General features: G+C 46.0%; 1 protein-coding gene across 1 annotated transcript; it reads left to right on the top strand.

Moving 5' to 3' along the window:
* Nucleotides 1-843: 843 nt before the first annotated feature.
* dhx36 (DEAH (Asp-Glu-Ala-His) box polypeptide 36) lies at nucleotides 844-27,411 on the top strand. Its single transcript, XM_060074970.1, has 26 exons — nucleotides 844-1,420; nucleotides 1,675-1,838; nucleotides 1,999-2,109; nucleotides 2,265-2,511; nucleotides 2,670-2,708; nucleotides 2,841-3,011; nucleotides 4,004-4,083; nucleotides 6,206-6,280; nucleotides 7,235-7,401; nucleotides 7,810-7,891; nucleotides 9,150-9,290; nucleotides 10,488-10,593; nucleotides 14,890-14,977; nucleotides 15,156-15,211; nucleotides 15,439-15,503; nucleotides 16,112-16,255; nucleotides 16,677-16,794; nucleotides 18,618-18,716; nucleotides 19,201-19,374; nucleotides 21,086-21,172; nucleotides 21,274-21,357; nucleotides 22,351-22,450; nucleotides 23,019-23,109; nucleotides 24,492-24,612; nucleotides 26,221-26,373; nucleotides 26,586-27,411. Exons 1-26 carry the CDS (start codon nucleotides 1,160-1,162, stop codon nucleotides 26,991-26,993), a joined length of 3,432 nt encoding a protein of 1,143 aa, XP_059930953.1. The 5' UTR covers nucleotides 844-1,159; the 3' UTR covers nucleotides 26,994-27,411.
* The last annotated feature ends 25 nt before the right edge of the window (nucleotides 27,412-27,436 follow it).

The following is a 27,436-nucleotide window of genomic DNA, read 5'->3' as shown; positions in this document are numbered from 1 at the left end:
GTTGATGTGTGTCTCAGTTTTGTGTTATCTCTGGTCAACGTGCCTACTTTGTCATTATTCACTGTCTTGCTTTGTTTCACTGTCTCTCTTCTTTGGTTTGCACAACACCATCCCTTGCTCTGTCTTTTGTCCATAAATACTTAGGATGGCGTCCACCAATTCTCCTGATTCTCAAGGGTTCCGCCGGTGAATGGTGTGAAATGAGGTGATATTCCTTCCCAATTTTTCCCCCCAGCTCTGGAACACACACAAACAAAACTTTCTCATTGCCTTTTCTTTCTCTCCAGAGTCAAGTTCTCTCTCTCTCTATATATTGCCTGAAGGCTTCCGTATCACCTGGAACATTGCTGATAGCACATTCAAATAATGGCAAACCTGAAGAAGAGAAATTTAGATTTCGATGGCTGACACGCACGCACGCACGCAAACACACACACACACACGCACGCACGCACGCACGCACGCACGCACGCACGCACGCACACACACACACACACACACACACACACACACACACACACACACACACACACACACACACACACACACACACACACACACACACACACACACTCCTAACACCAACGCGCACACAAAACGTATGTCCACCCCACCTCTCTCCCCAGCTCTCTCTCCCTACCAATCTCTCCCCTCTCTTTCTCTCTCTCAAGCATTTGGAAATATTTACTGACTTAGGGGCATTCATACTTCTACCCATAACAAATGTATCGTAGGATATTTGATTTAGTCAAATCCATAGATAGAATGACATAATCTAGTGTTTTAACCAATCAAATCGCGCAAAAACTGGAAGCCTATCATTGGAGTTGCTGGCAATTGCGTCATAATTCCTCGACTTGTTGTCGTTGTCAACAAGATGCGACGTGCCGGGTTCGCGATGCAAATGCGTTATTGGCAATATATGAATGGTGTTTAATTACTGGTAATCAGAAAGTAATATCGCTTACGAATTGAAAAGGAAACAGGCTTTGAATTTCAGTTCCTTTGTTTTGGTTTTCCGGGTTCAACGCTATTCTGCGGCGTTTTTAGCCAGCAAATGCGCCGTGGGCATTCTGATTGATGCCGCTGGCCGAAGCATAGCACTACGTCATAAACATTGTCCAGTCTTTCCTTCTGCTCATCCAATTTTGAGGCGACTATGAGTTACGGCTATGGCGGTGGCGGTGGGGGAAGAAGAGGCCGAGGTAGAGGGGGTCGGGGATACGGGGACGGTAGCCGAGACAGATGGGACAGAGGAGGTGGAAGGGGGTCCAGGGGCTCTGACCTGGGCTCTCAGGATGACCAGGAGCGGGGCGGAGGACAAAAAGACCGACCCCCTCCGCATCTGAAGGGTCGGGACATTGGCATGTGGTACGCGAGGTTTGGAGCCGTTAGAAGAAAACAAGCTGATCGAAGATCGGTACGTGGATGTTCTCAACTCTGTTTGTGTTCGTGAGAGAGAGACTTTGAGACATAGACCACACTGGATGTCAATGCATGAATGCAACCCTGTCATGCACCCGTCCCTCATTGTGAAACTGCGTGAAGGGACATGTGTCAGTCAGACACATACCCAGTCTATGTGTTCCACTACTGTTGGTTAAACTATGCAATCTATGGTTATACTTTGCAAATGAAATGCCAATAAACATAAATTTATCAACATCTGTGCAGCGGCCATTAGTGCAAATGGACGAAGCCAGGGAGCAGCAGATCACCAATCTTCTGAATTCAGTCAAAAGCGAACCCCCTGGTGCTAGCAGAGACGGATGTGATCTCCGAGCCGCCACGTCCAACAGTTGGCGTGCTACTCCCAGTGGTGGTGCTAATAGTCATTGGTGAGGACCACTTGCTTTACACATATCCCCCTGTGAACTTGACATGCCGTTTGGTGTTGTTTCTCTGTTATGACAAGTAAAGTATACAATTAGTAGTTTTTATGTTAAATGTAATGTTCCATTAAGTTGTCTATCATTTATGTGTGGATATAATTTGCAGTTACTTTGATGGGGAAGAAGAAGAAGAGGAATTGAATGTTGACGTGAAATCAGAGGAACTAGTGGAGGACATCGGCGGCAGTGGGAAATCGAAAGCTCGTCAATCAAACCGGTAACTAATTGAGTCACCAGAGCTCACAAAACATATTGATCGCATGTTGCAGTAGATTGCAGTCATAGATCGGTGGGTCTTATATCTGTCTTTCTGTATGAGAATGTTGGGCCACTTGGATGCTGCTCATAGAATCTGCTGTTTCTTCCCTGTAGTCCCATCTCCCAGAGGGTGGTCAAGGATGAACCGCCAGACGCATGGGATGGAGATGAGGAGGAGGAAGAGGTGAAGAAAGTGAAAGTGGTAGTGAAACCCCAAGTGAAACCCCAAGTGAAAGTCCAAGGGAAGGAGAAGGATCTAGAGTACCTGTTTCAGGAAGTACAGAGGGACGAATCCCTGGATGAGTTCCTAATGAAAGATCTGCAGAGCAAGAGAATGGAGCCTAAGTATCAGGAAATGCTGGTAAGAATATATCTTTTATGTTTTAATTAAAATACAGAAAACAGCTTGAACATGATTCATTCATTTCAATTTTTTAAGGCATACTCAGATTTCTCTTAATACAATAATAAACTTTAATGTTCAATGTCGGGATATCAGTTGTTCATTTTTGTTTGCAGATATTCAGGGAAAGACTGCCATCCTACAGTAAGAGACATGTAAGTCATCCCATTTCTATTTGAAATATTTTGAATCAACACACTCACACAGACACGCACACACACGCACACAGATACGTTTATTCCTTTTTCCCAGACTTTACATTCCCTTGCGCCCTGTTCCCTACGCAGGAGCTGGTGGACCTGATCAGCTCCAGCCGCGTAGTGGTGGTGAGCGGGGAGACGGGCTGTGGAAAGACCACCCAGGTCACCCAGTTCATCCTGGACGACTACATCACCCGCGGAGTGGGCTCGCTCTGCAGGGTGGTGTGCACCCAGCCTCGACGAATCAGTGCCATCTCCGTACGTACTCAACATACACGTTCTCTAATGCGTACATTCGCTCTACTTACATACGTACTCTCTTCTCCTACTCAATACTCTCTGCTACTGAATACTCACGACGGCTGCTTCATACTCTCTACTACATACTCACTCTCTAATACATAGATACTCTCTACTACATGCATGCTCTCTGCTACATACAAACTCTCTAATGCATATTTTCTGCTACGTACTCTCTACTACATACTCACTCTCTACTGCATACATACTTGTTTTACCACATACTCGCTACTACTTCCACTAAATACTCTCTACTACGATATCTTCTCTATTACATACCTACCCTCTACTACATACTTCTTACTAGGTATACACTCTCTACTACCTAATCACTCCCTATTACATACGTACCCTCTGCTGCTCGCATACTCTGCTGCGTAATCACTCAGACTAAGTACTCGCTCTCTAGTACATACATGCGTACTCTCTGCTACTACATACTCTCTGCTATGTGCATGCTTTACTCCATACATAGTCTGCTACTACAACGTACATACTCTCTACTACTACATACTCTCTAGTATTATCAGTCTCTACCTTGCTCTGCCCTGGATCTCTTCTTTTTTAGCATAATGTTTTATTCTGAGAATGAAAGAAAAATTAGGCAAATACAGTGTAAATAACACAATGTACATGTAAAACGTGCAGAATATAAATGAAACTTTTGCATTTTATGCCCCAAAAACATTCCCCTAAATGGTAAACAGACACTACCTCAATTGACAAAGAGTGATTCAAGTACAGAGCACAAACATAGCAATAGAGTGCAGGAGGACATGTCAGTTAATAAATAATAAGCGATAACTTAAGAATAAAGTCCAAATAAAATCGTAATAAAAATAACAATGATTATTATGATAATAAAGGAAAAGGGACAGGAGGGAGGAATGTTGGTTGAGAAAGGTCCTGAAAACCTGGATCTCTTCAATGGGTTTATTTTTGGTTTCCAGGTAGCGGAACGTGTTTCTGCCGAGCGGGCTGAGACAGTGGGGAACGGAAACTCGTGTGGATACCAGATCCGTCTGCAGAGGTAATATAATAATAATAATAATACATTTTATTAAAAAGTGCCTTTCAAGGTACCCAAGGGCACTGTACAAATAAGATACATAAATTCAATACAAAGTACATATAGTCAAGCAATCAGACACTGTAATGTGGCTCCTGATCATAAAATGTGGATCTGTTCCATTACTGTTACAATTAGAATGAATAGTAGGATAAACATTATATATTTAGACGCAAATGCACAGATTTGTGTCGTTTATTTACTTCGATATATTCAATAATGTGCTGCAAATGTATGTTGAAGCGTATAAGGAGTAAAACAATCTTTTCTAGACTCTCAAAGACGCTTTACAGTGAAGGGGGGGACCTCACCCACCACCACCATTGTGTAGCACCCACTTGGGTGATGCAAGACTATTGAGCGGTGCAAGCAATTGTTCAAAGATAAATCGACATTCATATATCTGCCTCTGTGTTAGATAGAAGGTAGTATTAGAATACAATTCATGGTGCTGATCACATTGTACTAACGTACAATGTACTGTTTTTCATTCAGCAACACTGCAACACCGTTTTGTGCATCAGTGGATGGATAACACAATGTTGCTGACTTAAGAAATGTAATGGGGACATTTGCTCATGTTGAAAGCTGAGTGGCACCTTTTATTTAAATTAATAATAAGTGTTTCTTGACACAGACCTTTTAGAAATCATTAAAAGTTAATTAAAAATAATAACAGAGAATCTATCAAGCACATTTCTTGAAAGCAATGCACAAATTCAAATGTTAATGGTTTGTAAATTGTACATAATGGATAATTATATATTCTGAATTTAGAATGTGTAGAAAATCAAAGTCTCTGCACTTATCGTTTCCCACCGTGCTCCTGTTGAATCTATTTACCTGGGTAATGTGGAGCAGCCTTTTAAATACTGATTATCACATTTCATCAACTCTCTGTTGAGGCTTTGTTGGCTTCTCTTTCAAAGCTAGTTCAAATACAATTGAACACCAGGCACTTTGGTTCGAATGCATTATATTTGCAACATATGTTATTAGTTTGGACATGGGTACGTTTAAGCCCAGAGGTGCACTTCTTTTTCTTTACTCTGGAAATGAATACCGTTTCCTACATGGTTAACCGTCAAATGTCGTTCATGTTTAAAGTTGTGGGAAATGTATGAGATTGTGTACTGTCGGTGGAAATCCAACAGCTTTGCTTTGAAGGGGAACAGAGCAGGGGACATGGGGGAGGGGGGGGGGGGGAGGGGGGGGGGGCGGGGGGGGGGGGCGGGTGTGAGAATCGTCTCCGGTCAGATGCATTTAGATATACGCTGCAGCGAGCGAGAGAGAGAGAGGCCGCTGTTGGTGAGAGTCTGGCTGAGCACGTGGAGCAGCATGAGGGTTATGAGAGCGGAAGTCTTGCAGCAGCCGTCTGAGAGTGAATTATGGAGAAGGTGGTTGGAAGGGGCTGTCTGGGATGGGGAAAGAACATTAGAGAAGAAGTATGGTAGAAAAGAAGGGAAGAAACTTCTTTGGTACCGCCAACCATTGATGGATCTTGGATATTCACTGCAATGCTTAGTCACGGCGTGTGAGGTTTTACCCCTGAGATATCTGTCACGATATGATCTGTAACTGCTTTAAATACTATAACTGGAAAAAAAACAGGCTGTGTTGATCCGTCAACTACTGTTTGCATTAGGTAATGGGATATGATGCAAAATACCATGCTAAGTACACGTATCATTTTTTGAAAAACTGCATGCATCCATACTTTACACCTCGTTACCTAGCAAGCACACATTTTTGTCACGGAAACAAAATATTCATGATGTTGTTTCACACTGCTGCAAGCGTCTTTTTGTCCACATATTTCTGCACCTCTAAAGAGGTGGTCTGGTGTGTGCCGCCTTCTGGAAGGCCCCTAACCTTGTGTAAAATACAAAACGATTTTAGTTTGAAGAGTACTGTATGTGTACAACATCCTCATTTTTCCAAAGGACAAAAATAACAGTTTCAGCTCCTGATGAATGTGCCTCTTCTCATCGCCTGACAAATGAAGACATCACTTTTAACATTTGTTTTCCTCATCCCTCCTTCCCTCCCTGCCTGTCGATGTCTGTCACATGCACACTTACAGCCGGTTACCACGGAAACAGGGTTCAGTGCTATATTGTACAACGGGCATTATTCTTCAATGGCTCCGCTCAGATCAGTGAGTATCCTCTGTACACACACACACACACACACACACACACACACACACACACACACACACACACACACACACACACACAGACCTTTTATCCCTTTGTATTCCCTTCTGGCTCCATACTGTACGTTAGTGGACAGCATTAGTATGGTTTCCCAGTCTCTTGGCTGTGGTGCTGTTTCTGAACTAGTCAGCCCTGATTGAAATGGTGATGGGGAACAAATTAGATATATAACATTACTTGGAGCCCTTTGTCATGATAGTTGCCTTTTTGGTCACATTTTGTATCCTTAACTTTTAATCAATGAATTGAAAAATGAATATCTGGAATAATAATGGACAATGGTTAGCCTCGGCTCTAGGGGTTATGCTTTGGGGGACCATGACAATCATGAACGTCTCCCTGCTCAATGAACCAGCCCTGCTGTTCTTCTGACGGGCTGCCGTATGCAGCACCGCAGACTTCCTGGTGAGTCATTTGAATGCCTCCAGACTCCAGAGTCTAAGTGCAGCATACAAATTCTGAGTTGAGGTCCTGTTTGAAGCCCACCCAGTGCAATAGGTCATGTTGTCTGATCTGTTGAATCGCTGCAATTTCCCTTGTCATTCCAATGCAAGTTATGATCTAGAATGAATGGGATGTATTAAGCTTCTTTGGGGCACAAACCTTTCTCACATCACTGATGGCATCGTGAGTTCTGCATAGTGTTTGAAGTTCTGCTCGTGTGTGTTGGGAATATTTACATTGTAGGGTTCGAATGGTCAGACAGGGGAGTGAGTCTAGAATGGAAGAAGTCGACGGCTGCGCCACACATCTCTATTTTATATTTAGTCTTTATTTTTTTTGTCTTTTTGCCAGTATTTGGTGAACGTAAGACGCCTCGCAAATATTTAAGAAAACATAACTGACATGCCCTCACGCTGTCACTGATGCTGAGGTCCATTCTCCCTGGACAGGACGCTGTCCACCATCAGCCATCTCGTTCTGGACGAGATCCACGAGAGGAACCTGCAGTCTGACGTCCTGCTGGTGATCGTCAGGGACCTCCTCGCCGTTCGCCCGGACCTGAAGGTCATCCTCATGAGCGCCACGCTCAATGCAGAGAAGTTCTCCAAATACTTTGGTAGGTGACACGTGGTTTATGGAGGGGAATTGAATGGACTTAATGGACTGCATTCATGTCGCGCAAAACAGTGGCCAATCAAAGCGCTTTGCAATTATTGCCTGACACTCTAACCCATTCGTACAAACATTAACCCACCGACGGGGACTTACCCGTGCAAAGCGACGGCCAGCTCGTCGGGAGCAGCTAGGGTGAGCTGCCGTGCTCAGGGACACCTCGACACTCGGCTAGGAGGAGCCGGGGACCAAACTAGCAACCTTCCGCTTACCAGCCAACCCGCTCTGCCGCCTGAGCCACATGCCTCCCTACTCCTGTGTCGTTTAGTATGGCACGAGGCTGGTCCGCAGTGTTTGATCTCTGCTTGTGTCCTAACCACACCTTCTCACGGCACCCTTAATCCCTGTGCAGGAAACTGTCCGATGATCCACATCCCGGGGCTGGCGTTCCCGGTTGAGGAGTTCCTCCTGGAGGATGTGGTGGAGATGATCGGGTATGTGGGGCCTCTCCCTTAAACCAACTCACTGCGGGGAGCACGGTGTCTTTTGTTTGCAAGCCATTATTGGTTATCTTGTGTTGGATTAACCGCAGTGTTAAAAGTATCTGTCTTTGCCCAAGTATCTGTCTTTGCATATGCATATGCTCTTCTATGCACTTTATTGTTTGCCGATGAGGCATTGGGGGCTGTGCAACGTTAAGGTGCTTTCACAACAAACGCGAAGGGGCGACACGATCCCATACAAAGCGACAGTTTATGATTTGTCGCGCGACAATACTACGGCGAACGGGCGACAAATGTGTCTTTTGGTGTGAACGCACCTGTAGCCTTGCAAGAGCCAGCCCTTGGACAGAAATGATTGTCTCCTTGTGCAAGGTCTTGCATTCATCCCCTCTGGCGGCTCTCAGACCTGCAGAAAACATATCAGAACAGCAGTACAATATAGACACAGAACAGCACTGTTGGATTTCTGAGCCATGCTTGCTCGCACACACTACAACAAAAGCTGTATTGATGAGCATTCTTTGTCGGTGACATTACATTAATCTGACTGGCTGAATGTGTTTTCTGTCAAGGCATGGCTTAAAATCAACTGTTTACGGCTAAAGATTGAAACAACCTCTCAGGATGGACTGGTAGAACCAGGCTAGCACACAGTTAGTCCAGACCAAGAACTGTTTCAATTAGGGCTTGTTAAAAATATCGATTCATCAATGCACTACAATTTATTTGTTCTCCATTCAATTTCGATTCAGAACTTTTTTGAAATCGATTATTTCTATATAAAAAAATAAATTAAAAAAAGAAGCGTACTCAGTCATTGTAATCTAGAAGCGAGTATTCCTAAATGCACATGCCCTTTTACATTTGTCCATGTTATGATTATTACTTTTATGCTGCAAGTTTAGCTCAGGAACAATACTATACAATGGTGTATTCCCTTTTTGCTAGTTAAAGCACAATGAAATGGTTAATTTATTTTGAAAAGGTTAATTCTAAATATTATTTAGTTATTTTCGTCATCTGCATGTATTATTGAATCGATATCGAAGCAATTGGTTCAATATCGAATCTAATCAAATCGATATCGAATCGAATGAAGACCTAAAGAATCGAATTGAATTGAATTTTGAGGTACCTGGCAATACCCAGCCCTAGTTTCAATGGTTATTTTGGATTAGGCGGGAAAGGCCTGTCAGGTGTAACCTCCTACACGTTCTGGGCCTAAACACTGCGGACCTCTTTGTTCCAGGTACCGCCCTAAGACCCAGAACCAGCGGCCCTCCTGGAAGAAGGGCTTCATGCAGGGCCGCAACTCCCGGCCTGAGAAGGAGGAGAAGGAGGCGGAGTACAAGGAGAGCTGGCCATGCTACGCCCGCACCCTGCAGGACAGGTGTGTGTGTGTGTGTGTGTGTGTGTGTGTGTGTGTGTGTGTTTGATTTGAAACCAATAATCCAAAGGATGAAATGCAAAAGTGAAATACTTATTTCTAGCATGGTCGTGTGTGTGAGATGCCGATGTGACCGCTTGACAGGAGCTTGATGCTCCTCAATTTTGGCTGGTCCTCAACCGGAAGGCTGTGTGACGTGAACATTTTGACAAATTGACAGCCTCATCCTGACAATTACATTTCTTTTTGTGTGGCCAAGTGCTGGTTGTTCTGTCTGCAGGACAGCTGGGTGTAGGGATGGGGGATTTGGGGGATTCTTTCAAACTAATGGATAATATTTAATTTAAACCTTGATTTTCTTTCCGTTTTTTAACGGAAACTAAAAATATCAAAATACATGGCCCATCGTTTGCAGACCCTTTTTAAAACTTTTTTTCTACTGAATGGGGATCATATTTCTTTAGATGAATTAGTTCACCGCATCTGCGTTCGCCTGCCACCTGGGACCCTTCTTCTCACATGGAAGGACTGTAGAAAATGCTGCTGTTAAGGTTACCTGCCTTCTCCCTCATTTCCCTAATCCCAGCTGTAACAGCGGGTTCAAGGCATAAACAAATCTGCAGGGAAGAATTTATTTTTCGGTTCAACCTTTTCACAAACCGTAGGAAAGGATAAATGCTAATTAATCAATTAAATTGAAAATAAATCCCTAGCCCTAGCCAGGTGGATACATTCTTTGTGAATGTGGATTTGTGGTCCCTTAAAGTCTTCACAAATTCTTTGAGGTAAAATCCCTCCACTCAGCATTCTGTTCATTCCCTACTTGTAGGTGTACGCAAATCTCCCTTAACAAGCTCACATGGCTAAGCTACAAGCAATGATTTGATGAACGAGTATCCTTGTTGCCCACGGTTCCACCAGCATGATCACATCAAGGCAGAGTCCAGACTCGTTCCAGAGTATGAGTTGTACTGGCGCCCCAGTCCGATTATCCTCCTGGGAAGTAGAAGGATACCATCATTATAAAAACCCACCGTCCTTTTCTTCTTTCAAAGAGACATCATCTTCTCCAACCGTGCGTGAATAAGCTCCAGATGGCCGTCTTTTTCCCTTGGCATTGGACTGTGAGAAGTGTTTGTGATTTGAAGTGGAGGCACAACCCTTCATCTATTGATTGCGCTGCTTGCCATGTGAATGCAGGTACTCTGAGAGCACCATAGAGGTATTGGAGATGTTGGACAACGACGAGAAGATAGACCTGGAGCTGATCCTAGCCCTCATCCGCCACATTGTTCTCCAGGAGGAGGTGAGTTCTACAGGTTTATGTCTTTGATGTTCGGTGAAATGGTGGATGGTTTGAAGTTTGGGCACGTTTTGGTGTCTTGACTTTAAACTTTGAGATAGAAGTTGTTCCCGTAAGTTATGCTTACAGTGCATACAGTGGGTCTGTCAGGTTGAACATTACTGTCTTTACAGTATGTTTGCTGTCTGTATGTTTGTGTGTTCTGTGTGTGTAATGCTAAGACAAGTGTCCAAGCTGTTATGTTTGTGGTGAGGATGACTTAAAAAGTAATACTTAAAAGGTAAGGAAGACGAATTGAGCGAAAGAGAGCAGATTTTAGATTCAATGTTTACCTTTTACTCCCATTAGATATTTGGCAAAAACAAATTATCTTTACTGAGGCCTCAGGGATAGAAAATCTAATCGTTACATCTCAAAGCTATGTTTTTTGTCAGCGCCTGAGACCAAACATGTTAAAATGCTGCACATGTGACCTAAAGAGCTGACTAAAACTAACACTGTGCCAGCACTGCGCTGAGTCGGGCAGACGGAGCAGAGACCTTGAGGTGTCGAAACACCAGAGGATGAGGAATCAGGAGACGCGACACTGGGTGCTGGCAGTTCACATTTGCTAATTGGTGAGAGAGCTCACCATATTCTGTGTGCTGAGGCTGCTATAGCACCTCTGAAATATCATTCCTATTCATGTTATCTCAGGGCTGTTTCTGTCGGTTACACTCTACAGAAACCAGCGGTTCAAACTTTTTCTGCCCCCCCATTTTTAGCTGTGGAATTGTGTGCGACTCAAACTTTAACTGTTGTGCACCTGCCTCAACACTGATCTTTTTTTTTTTTTTCTCTCGTTTGTTCGTGGCAATGAATCATCATAAGGCATTCAGTTTACGCAATAAATTGTTTGCTTAATTCGACATCTAATGTCTATAGCTTATGTCAGCAATTCTGTGTGACCCAATATGCAGATCAGATCTGCCCCGAGATTGGGAACCACTATATATATAATATAATGATATAATATAATATATAATACTATTAGTTAGGTACTAACTAATGGGTACTTCCTTTTACTTGAATGACCAAATATTTGCTTATGTACTCCATGATTCCAATTAGTTTTAGACGTTGCAGTATAGCATTTAAATATTACCAGATTCTCAATTAGATTAGCAATTAATCATCGACGATTTGAAAAGTCACCAATCCTTGACTCCAGTCCGTTTTCCCTTTGCTAAGGATGAATAGCGACTAATTTAATTAGACAAAATAATGATGTCACTTCATGAAGCTGTATCTTTTGTCGGCCATTACCCCGAACCAGCTGGCAAGCTGATTTGCCGTAACGTTGTCAAGCAGCCAAGAAGGAATGGTGTGATTGGTCGTGACCGTAAACTGATCTGCTGCTGACCGTGACGGCTGCTTAGGTATGACGCATGCCATGGTAATTGCACATTTCCTGGCCACACGTTTTTTTTGTGTGGATTTTCCTAAATTGTAAATCAGCCATGCAGAAATTACTTAACTTCTGTTTGCCTTGAAGTCACCGAGTGGTGTGCATGTGTATTCTGAAACGACCCAGTTGTGTTTCAGAATGCACATGCCAGTTGGTGCCAGTTTTGTTCATATGGTTTGAAATGCACTGTTGTGTTACTGTGTCTTAAACTGGCAGTTGTTTTACTTTGTCCTGGAATATCCTAGTTGTGTTCGGCTTGATTCAGACCTAATCCAGCGTGGCGGCGATTAGTGCAGATTGCTGTGGGATGTGGGAGTGTCAGCTCCTGGGCCCTTTGTGTGCCTTTGTGTGCTTGAACCACTGCTTCATGCTAAGGTTGTACAGCTCTGGAAAGGACGGACTGCGTTTTGACATCACCCGTGTTAGTGCGAGGTTAAATTACCCAGTCGTGTTGGTGTGTTTTGAAATCACACAGTTATGTTAATGTGTTTTGCCATAACACAGTTGTGTTGGTGCGTTTTTGACACAACAGTGGTGTGTTATCGTGTCTTGAAACAACACAGTTGTGCCAGTGTGTTCTGAAGTAACACAGTTGTATTAGTGTGTCGTGAAATAACCAAGTTGTGTTACTGTGTTTTGACATAACCAAGTTGTGTTACTGTGTTTGACATAAGTCATGTCAGTGTGTTTTGAAGTAACCCAGTTGTGTTACTCTGTTTTGATACAACACAGTTGTGTGAGTGTGTGTTGGACTAACCCAGTTGCATTAGCAGGGTTTGTCCAAACATCAAGGCCATGTGTTTGGGCCCGTTTGGGCCCCAGGTGTGTTGGCTGCCCGGCCCCACTGTGGCCCCCCACCCCCTCCCGTGGGGGGCCAGAGGTTCGGAGCTCATCACAACACTCTTAATTAAAGCCAGGAGAGAGCTGTGCCCGGCAGCTAATTCTTGATCTCCATTCATGCTTCCATTTACTTCTTACAGGAAATTAAGCCGTGCCCGTCTCCCTTCTGGGAGCCCCGGCTATTTTGGACCTGCCTTAGATCTGCGTCAGATGCTCATTTGCTTTTGAATGCGGTCCCTCGGTGGTACTAGATAACGCTGCAGGAAGCACAGCTCTCCAGCTCTTTGGGGCTTTGAACTTAATTTGTCATCTCTGAGGGAGCAGTTATGATGTTTGTTATAATTGGTTCTCTACTCTGGTTATTGAGATCCTGCTTGAGTTTGAGGCATCGCCGTAAAAATCAACTCATCCGTCATTAATTCAAAATTCAATCTTCCGATCTCTCTGACTGTTCTGCTCTGCTGTCTGACAAACAATGATCCGTTGTGCAATGCACAAACAAAACACCATTATGTAATTTAAGGATCGTTTTGTTTGTCTCAGCTATAAGAAAAGTGGGCTTTAATATTGCTGTTATGTTGTCGTTTGTTTGTTTTGTAGCAAAGTCTACTTCTTGATCCGAGAGGTAAATGTTGATGTTTGCTATTCTTCCAGTAGAAAAAATAAAACATGAGAAAGGAACATAATGACATTTTGTATTCATGTTTCTCATTGCTGAGCTAGATCGAAGTCTTAAGAAAGGTTAAACCCTTGTGTATTCAACAATATGTAGCGTAATTGCATGCATGTTGCAAATCAATTGGCACTTGTACCAATTACATTTCTAAATGAAGCACATTCGTTTGTGCTGTATGTTTCCTCAAGGCCATTCAAGGGACCTTTCCATCTTTGATTTGGATAACATAAGTCTAACTTCATTAACCTTAAATCAATGGCATTGTCAGACGCTCTGGGACAAAGCAAGCCATTCAATCAGAAGTTGTTAGGTTGAAAACAAATACAACGGGAAACATTTTTAATGTATTATTATAATCAGAATATTGATATTCTTGCTGTGATAATAAAACACTCCACAACATTGGAGTTTTTTCCTTGAGCAAGGCACTATACTAATTAAGCCCCCTCGTCTATGATGAAGACGATCCATTCTTTGTTGTTTTACGAATAGTGTTGTTGCTGCGCCGATGAAAGAATATTTCTCTCCTGGCCATCCTCAGGCTTTAATCGCAAAGTACTCGTTATCTTCAACCAAACAACCGCTTACAGAAACTGTTGGTAGTGCTGTGGTTGCTGTTGTTTACGGCTTCACACGAGGCCCTTGGCTCGCTCGATTTCGGGCTGTTGTTTCATCGGTTGGATTGCATCAGTATGTTTCGAACTGAACCAACTGCTGTAGGGTGGGAAGTTGGCGGGAGTTGCGACGCAGGAGAGGAGTTGTGCTACCGAGTTTTGACACAACGTTGTGTCAGTGGTTTTTGAAATAACCCAGTTGTTTGTGTCGGTTTGTTTCAAAGTAACCCAGTTGTGTTACTGTGTTTTTTTACTCACCACAGTTGTGTCGGTGTGTTTTGAAGTAACACAGTTGTATTTGTGTGTTGTAAAATAACCAAGTTGTGTTACAATGTTTTGACATCACCCAGTTGTATTCCTGTCTTTTAACACTGTTGTGTTTTGAAGTAACCCAGTTCGGTACCGTGCTTAGTCCAAACATCCAGGCAGTGTGGAAGTGAACCAGACCACCTACACCTTCTTCTTATTCTCCACTACTTCTTTCAGCCCTCTCTCGTGCAAGGTACCAGGGGGCATCTGTGGGCTCTCTTCCCCGCGGCACAGTAGATGCAAACTCAATGTTCTCTGCTCCTGTGCTCCCTCGCCTTGGCTCACCCTCAGAGAACTTTTTATAGCTTTCTCCTGGAAGCTCGATCAGGCTTCAGATGCTTGTTTTCCCGCTACTCCGTGATTGTGTGGTGTGGTGCTCCGTGTTGACCTCGCTCTTGTTGTTTTTGTTGCAGGAAGGAGCCATCTTGGTCTTCCTGCCGGGCTGGGACAACATCAGTGGCCTCAACGACCTGCTCATGGCCCAGCAGATGTTCAAATCCGGTATGGACGCGCACACACACACACACACACACACACACACACACACAACAAAGGTCACACACACCCATACCCAAGACTCCATTGCGATATGGATTAGCTTTATCTTGGTTTGTTTTTATCTGTTTTTATTATTCATGGGTTAACGTGGACTGAAGGTTGTTTGTTTTCTTCGATTCAGATCGGTTTGTGATAATCCCTCTTCACTCCTTGATGCCCACTGTTAACCAGACTCAGGTTGGGTTTCTTTCACTCTCTTCCTCTCCATCTCACTCTCTCTCTTTCTCTCTATCATTTATTATCTTTAAATAAATTTCTCTTCAGTCTGTATTTCCCTCTGCAATTCTCACTGCGTCTCCAGTGATCTGTTTATCATTCCATCCATTCTCCTCTCTCTCCCTGTCTGTCTGTCTGTTCTCCTTTCAAAAACCTCAATTCTCCTCCTCCTCCTCCTCTTCTCTCAGGTGTTCAAGAGGCCTCCTCCTGGGGTGAGGAAGATTGTGATTGCGACCAACATAGCTGAGACCAGGTGCGTGTGTGTGTGTGTGTGTGTGTGGGGGGGGGGGGGGGGGGGGGGGGTCTGTCTCTGTGTGTGTGCAATGCATTCTACATCCAGTTTTTAATTGTACTTCTCTCCGATACTTATACACGTAATAAACCTTGATATTGCTATCTGAGGGTCCTATTTATGTATGTATGTGTGTGTGGGTGTGTGTGTGTGTGTGTGTATTTCAGCATTTGTGCGCATGGTAGTGAAGATAAGTTTCTGTGCTAATTGGTCCAGAGTTCTGGAGGGATTGTCCAGAACCCTCAGCCCAGCACTCACACACTCATGCAATTATACATCAAGGGGCCCTACCCCCTGACTGACTGGAGTGCGTCTGAGCAAATTAAGGAACACGGTCCGTCTGACTGCAGCTCCCTCCAGTGAGGCTAAATATAGCCTAAAGAGAGCCGGGACGGGCTTTTTATGTGTGTGTGTGTGTGTGTGTGTGTGTGTGTGTGGGGCGTGTGTAGACGGGCTACTTATATCTCGATCCTCTCTCTCTTTGACAATGCCTGCCTGCCTGCCAGCTACCCGCCACTGAAGTGTGTCCCCTTATGTCCCGCCCCCTGCCACTCTCTCCCCCCCTCCAGCATCACTATAGACGACGTGGTGTACGTGATCGATGGAGGGAAGATCAAAGAGACGCACTTCGACACCCAGAACAACATCAGCACCATGGCGGCTGAGTGGGTCAGCCTGGCCAACGCCAAGCAGAGGAAAGGACGCGCTGGGAGGTGTGTGTGTGTGTGTGTTTGTGTGTGTGTGTCTGAGACTCTTCATCTCAGTCTCTTTCTCTTTCTCTCTCTCTTTTTCTCCCTCGACCATCTATTCCTCTCCCTGTCTCTCCCTGTCTCTTACTCTGTCCACCACCTCTGTCGCTCTCTCCTTCAACCAACTTTGTCATTCCCTCTACCATCTTGCTCTCTCTCTCTCTTTTGCTCTCTCTCTCTCTCTCTTCTTCCAACACATATGATCTATGCGTTGATGAGGGCAGGTCGTCTGTTGGGAGGCAGTAAATACGTCCCTGTGCCTCACATCCATTTAGATTCAGACCATCCCTCCCCTCTAATGGCTGTGTGTGTGTGTCCCTGTGTCTCTGTGTGTGTGTGTGTGTGTGTGTTTGTCTTCCTGTGTGTGTGTGTGTGTGTGTCTCAGGGTGCGGCCGGGAAAGTGCTACCACCTGTACAACAAACTGAGGGCCAGCCTACTGGATGCCTACCAACTACCTGAGATCATGAGGACCCCACTGGAGGAGCTGTGCCTGCAAATCAAGGTACAGAGAGAGAGAGAGAGCGAGAGAGAGACCATATGAATGAAGAAGGGAGAGAGAATGAAGGAAAGAGATGAAGAGTGAGAGATTAAAGGACATGCGAGAGCAAAAAGGTTTTGGTAGCATGGTGAGATGACGCAGCAGGGCTGATTTCTTGAATATATTTTTGGATTGAAGCAGAGAACTCTCAGAAAAGATTCTCACTCCTCCTCAACCCCCTCCTCCAAAAGAATCGACCCTCACTTCTTAGACAGACACGTCTGTACCTTTTTCCTCTGCTCACACACTGCCGGCCTCCTGTTTTTCCTCCCTCTCCTTTTTGAGGCTTGTTTTTATAAAATTGTTATATCCCTAAACACCCCGTGAGCCATCACGCAGGCTGAGGGAACATTAAGGCAGAGTTGTTGCCGTTCTGGCATCTGCGGTGATCAGTGTCCCTGCTGGATTATGTGTGTGTGTGTGTGTCAGGGTAAATGGGTGTATTTCAAAGTGGGCAGGGGTGTGTGTGTGTGTGTGTGTGTGTGTGTGTGTGTGTGTGTGTGTGTGTGTGTGTGTGTGTGTGTCAGGGTAAATGGGTATATTTCAAAGTGGGCAGGGTTGTGTGTGTGTGTGTGAGTAATTGCAGGTGTCATTGTGTCTGTGTATGAGGGTCTGTGTGTATTTTAGGATGGATACGTGTATGAGAAGGTGGGCAGGGGTATGAGTATGCACGTGGATGAGTGTTTGTGTGTGATTGCAGGTGTTAATGAGTGTGTGTGATTGCAGTTGTCAGTGGGGTTGTGTATTAGTGCAGAGTGGATGTGTCGGTGGCTCATCGCGCTGTTTGCTGGTGGTAGAAGCAGGCTAATGCATCAATCTAGGTGTTTGAGGTGCTGGAGTGCAGGAGTCTCTTGTTACCGGGCTGACCTGAGCAGATGCTCTGGTGCAGCTAACAATGCCCTATTCAACACACACACACAGCTCTGCCTGTGGTGGCCAACTGTGATACTAGCCTCCTCCTCTTCCCTTCATCCTCCTCCTCCTCCTCCTCCTCCATCTCTCTCCTCCTTTGTCCTCCTCTTCTTCCTCCTCCTCATCCCTCCCCCTTCCTCCTCCTCCACTCCCTTCATCCTCCTCTCTCCTACCCCTTAATCCTTCCCCCCCCCCTCCTCCTCCTCCTCCTCCTCCACTCTCAGTGCGTGAGATTGATGTAACGTGGGGTTGTTGACAGGGACTAAGTGCTGTCAGAGAAGAAGAGCCTTTGCATAAGACCCTCTCTTATCTGTTACCCGTGGATTTTCACTCAGCTTGATATGTTTAAGCATTGGTGAGTAAAAAACAGGAAAGCCAAGAACTGAGAACAGTATTTTTAGACTGTGTTCTGTAGGCACAGGTCAAGGACTTATGGAATACCTTTTCGTCATTTCAACAGCTTATGTTTATTAAGCTTGGATTACGTAAAAGGTGTTGTAGGTCAGATTTGTGAAGAGAGAGCAACCCACAACGATTCATACACACATTCACACACCGACTGTGGAGTCAACCATGCTAGGCTCGTAAGGAGCAGTTACAGTAGGTGAGGTGCCTTGCTCAGGGACTCTTTGACGCTCAGAGGAGACGGGGATCAAACTAGCAACCTTCCCGTTACAAGGCAACCTGCTCTACCTCCTAAACTGAGCCGATGCCTTTGATGACACTGTACACAAATAACATCGAACACCGAAAATCAAAAGACAATATCTTGTGTTGGTCCGCACACTCAGCAGACTTATCCTTTTGAGAACATGGAAATTGATTAAATGATGTTAGGTGTGTTGTTGTTTGACGTGTGATGCTGCGTCCCTCAGATCTTGGACCTGGGGGCCATCGCTGACTTCCTGAGTAGAGCCCTGGACCCGCCCACCGAAGAGGCCGTCAGCCTGGCCATCAAGCACCTGGTGGACCTGGTGAAGAGAGAGAGACAAAGAGATAGATAGAGAGGGATAGATTATAACCATAAACCCTCCTGCACTAGACTACTCTTTCCATCCAGCCATCCCTTTTATCGAGGATGAGATGAAGCATCCTTTATTAATCCCAAATGAGAAAGTTTGGATTACAATTATTCTAAGGAATACTACCCACCGATACCATGACTGGTTCAACCTAGATATGTGTTTTCACTCTAAAATAATTTGATCCCAAACTGGTGTTTAAGACCTAAACAAATCGAACTAAAAAGGCCAAACCCAATCTAACCGGCAGCTATCAGTAGATCTCCCCTTCAATCACGACTCACTCTGGGAGAGTGTCATACGGAGTGTACATCAACTCTGGTGTGTGTGTGTGTGTGTGTGTGTGTGTGTGTGTGTGTGTGTGTGTGTGTGTGTGTGTGTGTGTGTGTGTGTGTGTGTGTGTGTGTGTGTGTGTGTGTGTGTGTGTGTGTGTCAGAATGCTCTGGACCAATCAGAGACCCTGACCTCGCTGGGCGTGCACCTGGCCCGCCTGCCTGTGGAACCTCACATCGGGAAGCTGATCCTGTTTGGCGCTCTGCTGGGCTGCCTGGACCCCGTCCTCACCATCGCTGCCTCGCTCAGCTTCAAAGACCCCTTCTTCATACCCATGGTACGACACACACAGACAGAGACACACACACACACACACACACACACACACACACACACACACACACACACACACACACACACACACACACACACACACACACACACACCAGACGAATACACCAGCCAGACACACACACACCAGACACACACACACACACACACACACCAGACACATACACCAGACAGACACACACACACACCAGACACACACACACACCAGACACACACACACACCAGACACACACACACACCAGACACACACATACACCAGGCAGACGCACACACACACACACACACACACACACACACACACACACACACACACACACACACACACACACACACCAGGTAAACTGAACGACCCAAAATCTTTTCGTCCATTATTTTTTAACCATGACAAATGATGATGACGAAAAGAAGACGAAAGAAAATCTATCGAATTCGTCATCATTTTGGTCATTTGTGTAATACTCCCAAAACCCAACCACACCCAGGGCCCTATTTTAACGGTCTGAAACGCAAATGAGAAGCGCAAAGCGCAAGTAGCTTTGTGGGCGGTTCTATGGCGATGTTGCTATTTTACCGGCGCAAATCTAAAAAGGGTTGGTCTGAAGTAGCCTAATTACCCGTAGGTGTGGTTTGGGCGTAACGTCCAACAAACCAATGAGAGTGCCAGCTCCCATCCCCTTTAAGAGCCATGAGCGCATTTGAATCTGACGAGTTTATATTTTGACAGTGCGTCTGCAGTCTCCGATGAGACAGATGCACATGAATTTCAAACTTAAAATGACGCAGTTTATGGCCAAATAATATGGCATAATTCACACATGGAATAGCGTTTTCTTCCACAACTTCAGTCCTCAAATAAATTTCGCCAAAGAAAACTTAACACACATATGATATGCAGTAACTGTGGATCTATTTAAAGATATACGCAATACATTATGAACATCGTTTCTTATCAGTATTATATGCATTATCGTTATCGCCTTGTGTTCCTAATATGCATGTGTCCCCCCATTAATATACATTGCCATGGACTGTTTTATGCGTTACGTGTTTAGTTTGCGTATGTTTAAACAGATGGATGCACACACGCGCACCCGCATTCATTAATTATTTTTAACACTCACTCGTGGTAAAACAATGTTTTCTCACGATCAAATACTCATTAATCCTAAAAGTTATGGGCATGTACACGATGTCTGTGTCAAGAAAATATGTGTTTGCTGTACGGTGTTTGCAGATGCATTGATTTAAAAGTACAACTTATTACCGCTGTATCAGCTGTTCTTTCCCCAATAATTTACCAAGTATGTGTGGCTAGGTAGATGAGAGAGGCAAAGTGCATGCGCTAGTTGCACAAGCAACATTATGCATGCGCCCTTAAAATAGCATCTGAAGAACGCACCACTGACTTTAAACCAGGTATTTCCTGGTTTGTGGCGCTAGTGATTTCTGAAACTGCAAAATAGCACCAGGGAACGTTTGCGCCAGAACACGCCTCCTCCATTCGCCGAACCGCAAGATCATTCCCTAATTTACCGACGCGTGGCGTAGGAGGGAGGAGGAGAACACTCTGCCCCAGTTGCAAACTAGCAACGACACATGCGCCAGTGAGAAAGCCAATTGCAAGATAGCCCCCAGTGTGATCTGCAAATTCCCTATCCTTGAACTTCATGTGTTTCTCTGTCCGTCCGGTATTCCAGGGCAAAGAGAAGATGGCCGACATGAAACGGAGGACCCTGTCCCGGAACTCCAAGAGTGACCACCTCACCATCGTGAACGCCGTCCAGGTAAAGATGTCCGTCTCTACCCGCCACTCCGCTGAAGCAGTCATACGGTAATAACGTGACCCTGTCCTGATGGTGCTGAATCGTGCTTTGTGATTGGTCAGGGCTGGGAGGAAGCCAAGCGGCGTGGCCAAAGGTACGAGCGGGAGTTTTGCTGGGAAAACTTCCTGTCCGCCAACACACTACAGGTGAGTGGCTCTGCTAGGATAGGCTATGGTAGCCTACGCTAGGCTAAGGCTGAAGCTACGTGTATTTATGTTTATTGAGATATCTGCTATTTCAGCCTCATACATTATGCAGTATGTTATGAATCACCCTGGAAATGTTTTATTCACTCTGTTTTAGTCGCTTCGGTTAAGCGAAAATACAATATATCAATCAAGGCGCGTCGAATTCCTTGGATAATATCATCACTTTCCCACCAGGTTTGGTGTTGCTCCATCCAATCTAAAAGTGATTTGGTTTGATCACATCTGCCTTGCGAGTTGCAATCAAAGATGGCTGTGAAAGCCAAGCTCAGGGGTTGGGGAGTTGGGGGGGGGGGGGGGGGTAGCACCCAAGCACCCAAGTGGGTGCTACATATTGGTGGTGGTTAGTGAGGTCCCCCCTTCACTTTAGGCGTCTTTGAGTGTTATTAATTATTATTATTCTTCATGTTTAACCTCTGTTTTCCTTTTATTCCTAGTCTGTTTTACATAGTTTTGAATGATGACTATATGCTCTGTAAGGTGACCTTGGGTGTCTTGAAAGGCGCCTCTAAATTAAATGTATTATTATTATTATTATTATCTTCTTGGCCTTGCTAGCACCGATAATCAGATAAATTCGGAGGCACCTGCATAGCGTGCATAAATTCATTGCTGCAGAGTTGCTCACCAGCTTCCGCAGAAGACTCAAGACTCACTTGTTTAGAGTTCGACTCTGCATCGCCGCACTTTTCACACATTTATGGTATGTTGTATGTCCTGACACTTAATGTACACACTTATTGTATGTTGTACGTCCTACGTCCTAACTTAAAAATAGTACTTGGCATTGTATAGCGTCTGATCCTAGCTATCTTTGTTGTACACGGGGAATGGGTTAACCCAACAAATGTTGTACTTAATCTAAGTTGCTTTTGATAAAAGCGTCTGCTCAAGGCCCTAAATGTGAATGTAAAGGTAAATCTCTTGTTCCAGATGCTGCACAACATGAAGGGCCAGTTCGCCGAGCACCTGATGAAGGTGGGCTTCGTCAGCAGCAAGGACCCCAAAGACCCCAAGGCCAACGTCAACTCTGGTGGGTGGAGGCCGGTCGGCCCGTAGGAAGGCAGCGGCTTATACGGGGAGGCATGGGGCTCAGGAGGTAGAGCGGGTTGGCTGGTAACCGGAAGGTCCCTGGTTCGATCTCCGGCTCCTCCTCACGGAGTGTCGAGGTGTCCCTGAGCACGGCACCTCACCCTAACTGCTCCCGACGGGCTGGTCGTCGCCTTGTGCGGTTGACACCGCCGTCGGGGTGTGAATGTGTGTATGAATGGGTGAATGTCAATATTGTACATAAAAGCCTTTGAGTGGCCATTGGTTAGGAAAGCACACTATCCAGTGAAATCATGTTGAGGAACGAGCTTTGCCGTTGGTCATTTTGTCGCATTTTTCCTCTTCTAATGAAAGGTGGATGAAATGGAGACATAATTACTGGGGAACGAAGAGTCCAGGCATGTTTTGATTGCATCCGTGGTGCTACCTGAGACAGCAGTACAGCGGTGCTGGGGTTACCCTGGCAGTTTGTTCCGCCGCCGAGCTGGCGACAAGTCTTGTTTCGTGGTTGTGTAACTTTGCTCTTCTGTGTTTGTCGGTGTGTCTGGTAGAAAACGAGAAGCTGATGAAGGCGGTGATCGTGGCCGGACTCTACCCCAAGGTGGCGATGATCAAGCCCTCGCACAGCAAGAAGTGGAAAGGGTGAGGCCGCGTGGCGGGGCAGATTAAGATTATCATGCGACTCCCCTCTTCCGGACCTCCACTGGCTCCCTGTAGTAGCTCGCATCAAATTTAAAACGATGGTACAAGGCAGTCGATGGAACTGCCCCTGCCTACCTCCAAGCATTGGTAAAGCCACACACCCCAGCTCGATCCCTCCGCTCAACCACCTCAGCTGGACGTCTGGTACCGCCATCGCTAAGAGCTAGCAAAGGTCGATCAGTTTTGGGACCTCAGTGGTGGAACGAGCTCCCTGCCGTTCTCGGGACCGCAGAGTCGCTCAGTATCTTCCGAAAAAGGCTCAAGACTCACCTGTTCAGAGTCCACCTCGACTCTGCATAGCCACCCTCCCCCTTCTGGGCACCATTGTACATTGTATTGTGTTGTATTGTATTATAGTACTTAACTGTGTAGCAACTGCAGTAGCTGCTATCATTGCTGTAACACGGGAATTGGTTAGCCTAGCGATTGTTGTACTTGCACTTGGTTCTATGAACATCCTTACTGTACCGACAGCGATATATTGTTGCACTTCTTATGACAAATGTACTTATTGTAAGTCGCTTTGGATAAAAGCGTCAAATGCCCAAAATGTAAATGTAAATGTAAATTACGCCGGCTACAGCGACACCATGGGAACAGAGGATGGAGTGGGCAGACAGGCAGACAGGCAGACAGGCAGGCAGGCAGGCAGGCAGGCAGGCAGACAGACAGACAGACACTCAAGGGGCAATCATGGGTCCCACTTATCAGCCTTTTCACACACTCAGTCCTATGAAAATCACCTTCAGCTTTGGCACCTCTTTTTTTTTTATCATGCATCTCGTCTTTGCACCTGAAGATCGATGCGTCTGTCCTCGAGCCGTCGTCTCAGGCAGCTGTCAACGCTGTTGTTGTGCGCAAGAGAGGATCGCTCACTCACCCGGTTGATTTGTTTTTTTTCCTTTCACCATCTTTGTTTATTTGCATCATTTTTTGTAGTCATTTTGTTTCCTTTTGTTCTTGTTGTTCTGACAGTCGCAGCAGACGCTTGTTTATATTCTTTGTGGGATTCATTACTAAGACTTAGAACCTGGTTCTCAGATCAGATCAGTAAATCAGACGCTTTCTGCAGCTAATGATATATATTCTATCCATCCATCAGTTAGTGCCCTCATTGTTCACGGAGGCTGTGAGGCTGTAGACAAAGTGACAGTGACTGAGGGCTGCCTTAAGGGTTGTTCAGGGATGCATGTCTGCTCGCACCCCCAACCACGCATTCATCAGTTCAGAGTTTCCTCTGTCTGAAATAGAGCAGAAATGGGTCTTTAAATAACATGGTGACCGTCCACACACGGGCTGACCCGTAGCTACCCCTGTTGCAGGTCCAAGGTCTACACCCAGGCTGACGGCAAGGTGGTCATCCACCCCAAGTCGGTGAACGCAGAGGAGAACCAGTTCAACTACACCTGGCTCGTGTACCACCTCAAGATGAGGACCACCAGTGTAAGTCCCGCCGTTTGTTGAGGGCGGTGTGCAACCGTGTGTGTGCTCGCATGCATGTGCGTGGGAGGAAGCCTGTGTGTGTGTGTGGTCCTCGGCTTCCTCACACCCTCCTATATGCACGTTGTCATGGTGACCAGTCTATATTTTCTAATCTTTTTTTCAGGAAGATATTTGTATTGCCAGTATAACGTAACCATCTACAATTAGGTCAAAAAAAATTTGAGGACCCTGTGCGTGTGTCTATCATTGGTGTGTGTGTGTGTGTGCTTACGTGTGCGTGTACGTGCACAGTGAGACGATTGGTTAAAGGTTGCCAACGGGCTTCATGCCGTCTTTAGAGCTGATGAATATTTAATCAAAAGGCTGCCTTTCAACTCGTCTCTAAAGCACTTCAAAGCTTCCGAGCTTCAAACCGGCACCGTAGCCAGACACAATGCAACGAGAGAGACGGGACAAAGCCGTCTGTGCCTCTCCGTGACTGTTGCCCTTTCTCTAGCTCGCCCTCTCTCTCACTCTTTTTGCCTGCCATCTCTGGCACTTTATTCACACTCCCACTTTATTTGGTAAGACTTTTCTTTTTTGCGTTTGATATTCCGAGACACATCGCTGTCCGTCTGCGCTTCCTGCTCCCTGTGAATGTCTCGCACATTTAGAGTAAAAAAGTAGAGTAGAAATGAACAATTTGACTGACGCTCATGATCGGAGAATCCATAAGGATAAGGGGTTACCACAATAGATGAAGTTTAGAATGGAATTGAGTGCTGGATCTCTTGTGATGCACTTGTTTTCCTTACCATTGCATATTGATGGGAACACAGACCCTCTCTGCTGACCCCCACTCCCCACCTGTCCCGGCACAGACTGGCTGACCTCAAAACCTGAGGCTTTTGTGGCTGCTGACCGTTTAGTGTGCGTGGGGGTGTGTGTGTGTGTGTGTGTGTGTGTGTGTGTGTGTGCATAGATGCGTGTGTGGTTCACACTCATCACGCAGCCTCATCTGTTTCAACACATCCAGTTTAAGACGACAAGGTGCAGAACCAAGAAACTCAACCACCCCAAACTGATTTCAGGCTTCAGTGCCCCCGTCAGCGGAGAAGGAGCACTAAACGGAAGAAAGGGATTGACAGCATGACAAATTCAACTTTTACTTTGCAGAGAAGGGCAAGATGGATACCTCTCTCTCTCTCACACACATGCACACGCACACCACGCAGGCCATCATCATGTGCTCTTTGGAGATCTCACACATGGCGTCCGCTAATCAGACCCTTCTGCAGGGCGAACTAAAATCGCCGGCAGAATGGGCGGGGCTATCCAGTCTAGCTCAACACATGAATGAGGGAGAATTAAATGGAAGTTAACCAGCCAAAGACGAGAAACAGTAATACTCAGTTTGCAACAAGAATAAAGACCGAAATGACACCTTTTAACGTCATTTTGCATTCATAATTAGACATATTTTGTGATGTATCGTTATAGGATTGACTAACGATATATCACGCAAAATCGCTGTATGGTGATATTATCGGTATCATGGGCCATGTATCACGTATCATATCGTGAGCGTACCAGTGCCTCGCTGACCTAGTGTGTCTCCCCGCCGCTCAGATCTTCCTGTACGACTGTACGGAGGTGTCCCCGTTCTCGCTGCTCTTCTTCGGCGGCAACGTCTCCATCCAGAAGGACGAGGGCCAGGAGACCATCGCCGTGGACCAGTGGATCGTGTTCCGGTCCCCGGAGCGCATCGCCCACCTGGTCAAGGTAATAAAACACGATTAACGAGCACATGGTTAAGTCTCTTTGTTGTTCGTGGCTGTCTCTGTTTAAAGCCTCTCTCTCTCGCTGCCCCCCTTCTCCCCATCTCCGGTTCTCGGTTCTTGTTTGGTGAATTTCCTCCCTGTTGGAGCATCACTCGTCTGTAAGGGGCTTGTTCTAAACAAAGCTTCTCATGTTGAACGTCGTGTCCCGCACAGAGTCTGAAGAGGGAGCTGGACGTCCTGCTGGAGGAGAAGATCCGCAACCCGGCCCCGGTGGACTGGAACAACCGGGAGTCCAAGGACTGCGCCGTCATCACGGCCATCATAGACCTCATCACTACCCAGGAGAAGGGGGCTACGGGGGGTTACCAGGGAGAGGGGTCCGGCTACCAGGCTGACGGCTACCAGGCGGAGCACTCGGGCTACCATGGGGGCGGGGCCGGCTACCAAGGGGGCGGGGGCGGCTACCAAGGGGGCGGGGCCGGCTACCAAGGGGGCGGGTCCGACTACCAAGCGGAACGATCGGGCTACAAGGCCGACGGCTACAACCGCCGGTTGGGCAATGCACCCAGAGGACCACGTCTCGTCTTCAAAGACGACGATGACGACGACGATGACGATTAGGGGCGTGTGAAGACAGGCCCCCGGTGTCCCCCTCCCTCCTCCTGCGTTACTCTGGCTGGAGAGGCCGGGGATGGATGTGGGACAGGCGCCCGACGTCACGGTGTCCCCTCCCTCCTTCTCCTCCGTTCCTCTGTCTGGAGACTCCAGGGATGGATGTGAAGCGACGGGGAAAGGTCACGCCGTCCGAGGTGCACGATTAACGAATCCTGTTAGGGTTTATTTATACCAAGACTATATTTCATGTTTAGTGCTCGTTCTCTCCTGGCCCGGGAGGAACCGGGGGCCGCTGACTGAGGTCCAATCGGGGCGTATACAGAGGTGAGAAGTACATCTCCGCTGTTCAATGAACAATCCACACTTATTGTAACCTTCGAGGACCATTTTGTTGTAATAAAACTATAGCCTGCTGCATTATTTAGGTAGGGCCTCCAACTTTTATTTGT

The sequence above is a fragment of the Gadus macrocephalus genome, chromosome 16 (assembly GCF_031168955.1).
Source record: "Gadus macrocephalus chromosome 16, ASM3116895v1".
Taxonomy (NCBI): Eukaryota; Metazoa; Chordata; class Actinopteri; order Gadiformes; family Gadidae; genus Gadus; species Gadus macrocephalus.
The sequence above is the reverse complement of the archived record's forward strand: the minus strand, read 5'-3'. Positions and strand labels throughout refer to the sequence as shown.

Excerpts from the sequence above, each read along its gene's own strand:
- dhx36 (XM_060074970.1), top strand. The coding sequence starts at position 1,160 with ATGAGTTACGGCTATGGCGGTGGCGGTGGGGGAAGAAGAGGCCGAGGT. Across the intron at positions 15,212-15,438 it reads CCACTGTTAACCAGACTCAG|GTGTTCAAGAGGCCTCCTCC; the intron begins GTTGGGTTTCTT and ends CTCTTCTCTCAG. Across the intron at positions 18,717-19,200 it reads TCAAGCACCTGGTGGACCTG|AATGCTCTGGACCAATCAGA; the intron begins GTGAAGAGAGAG and ends TGTGTGTGTCAG.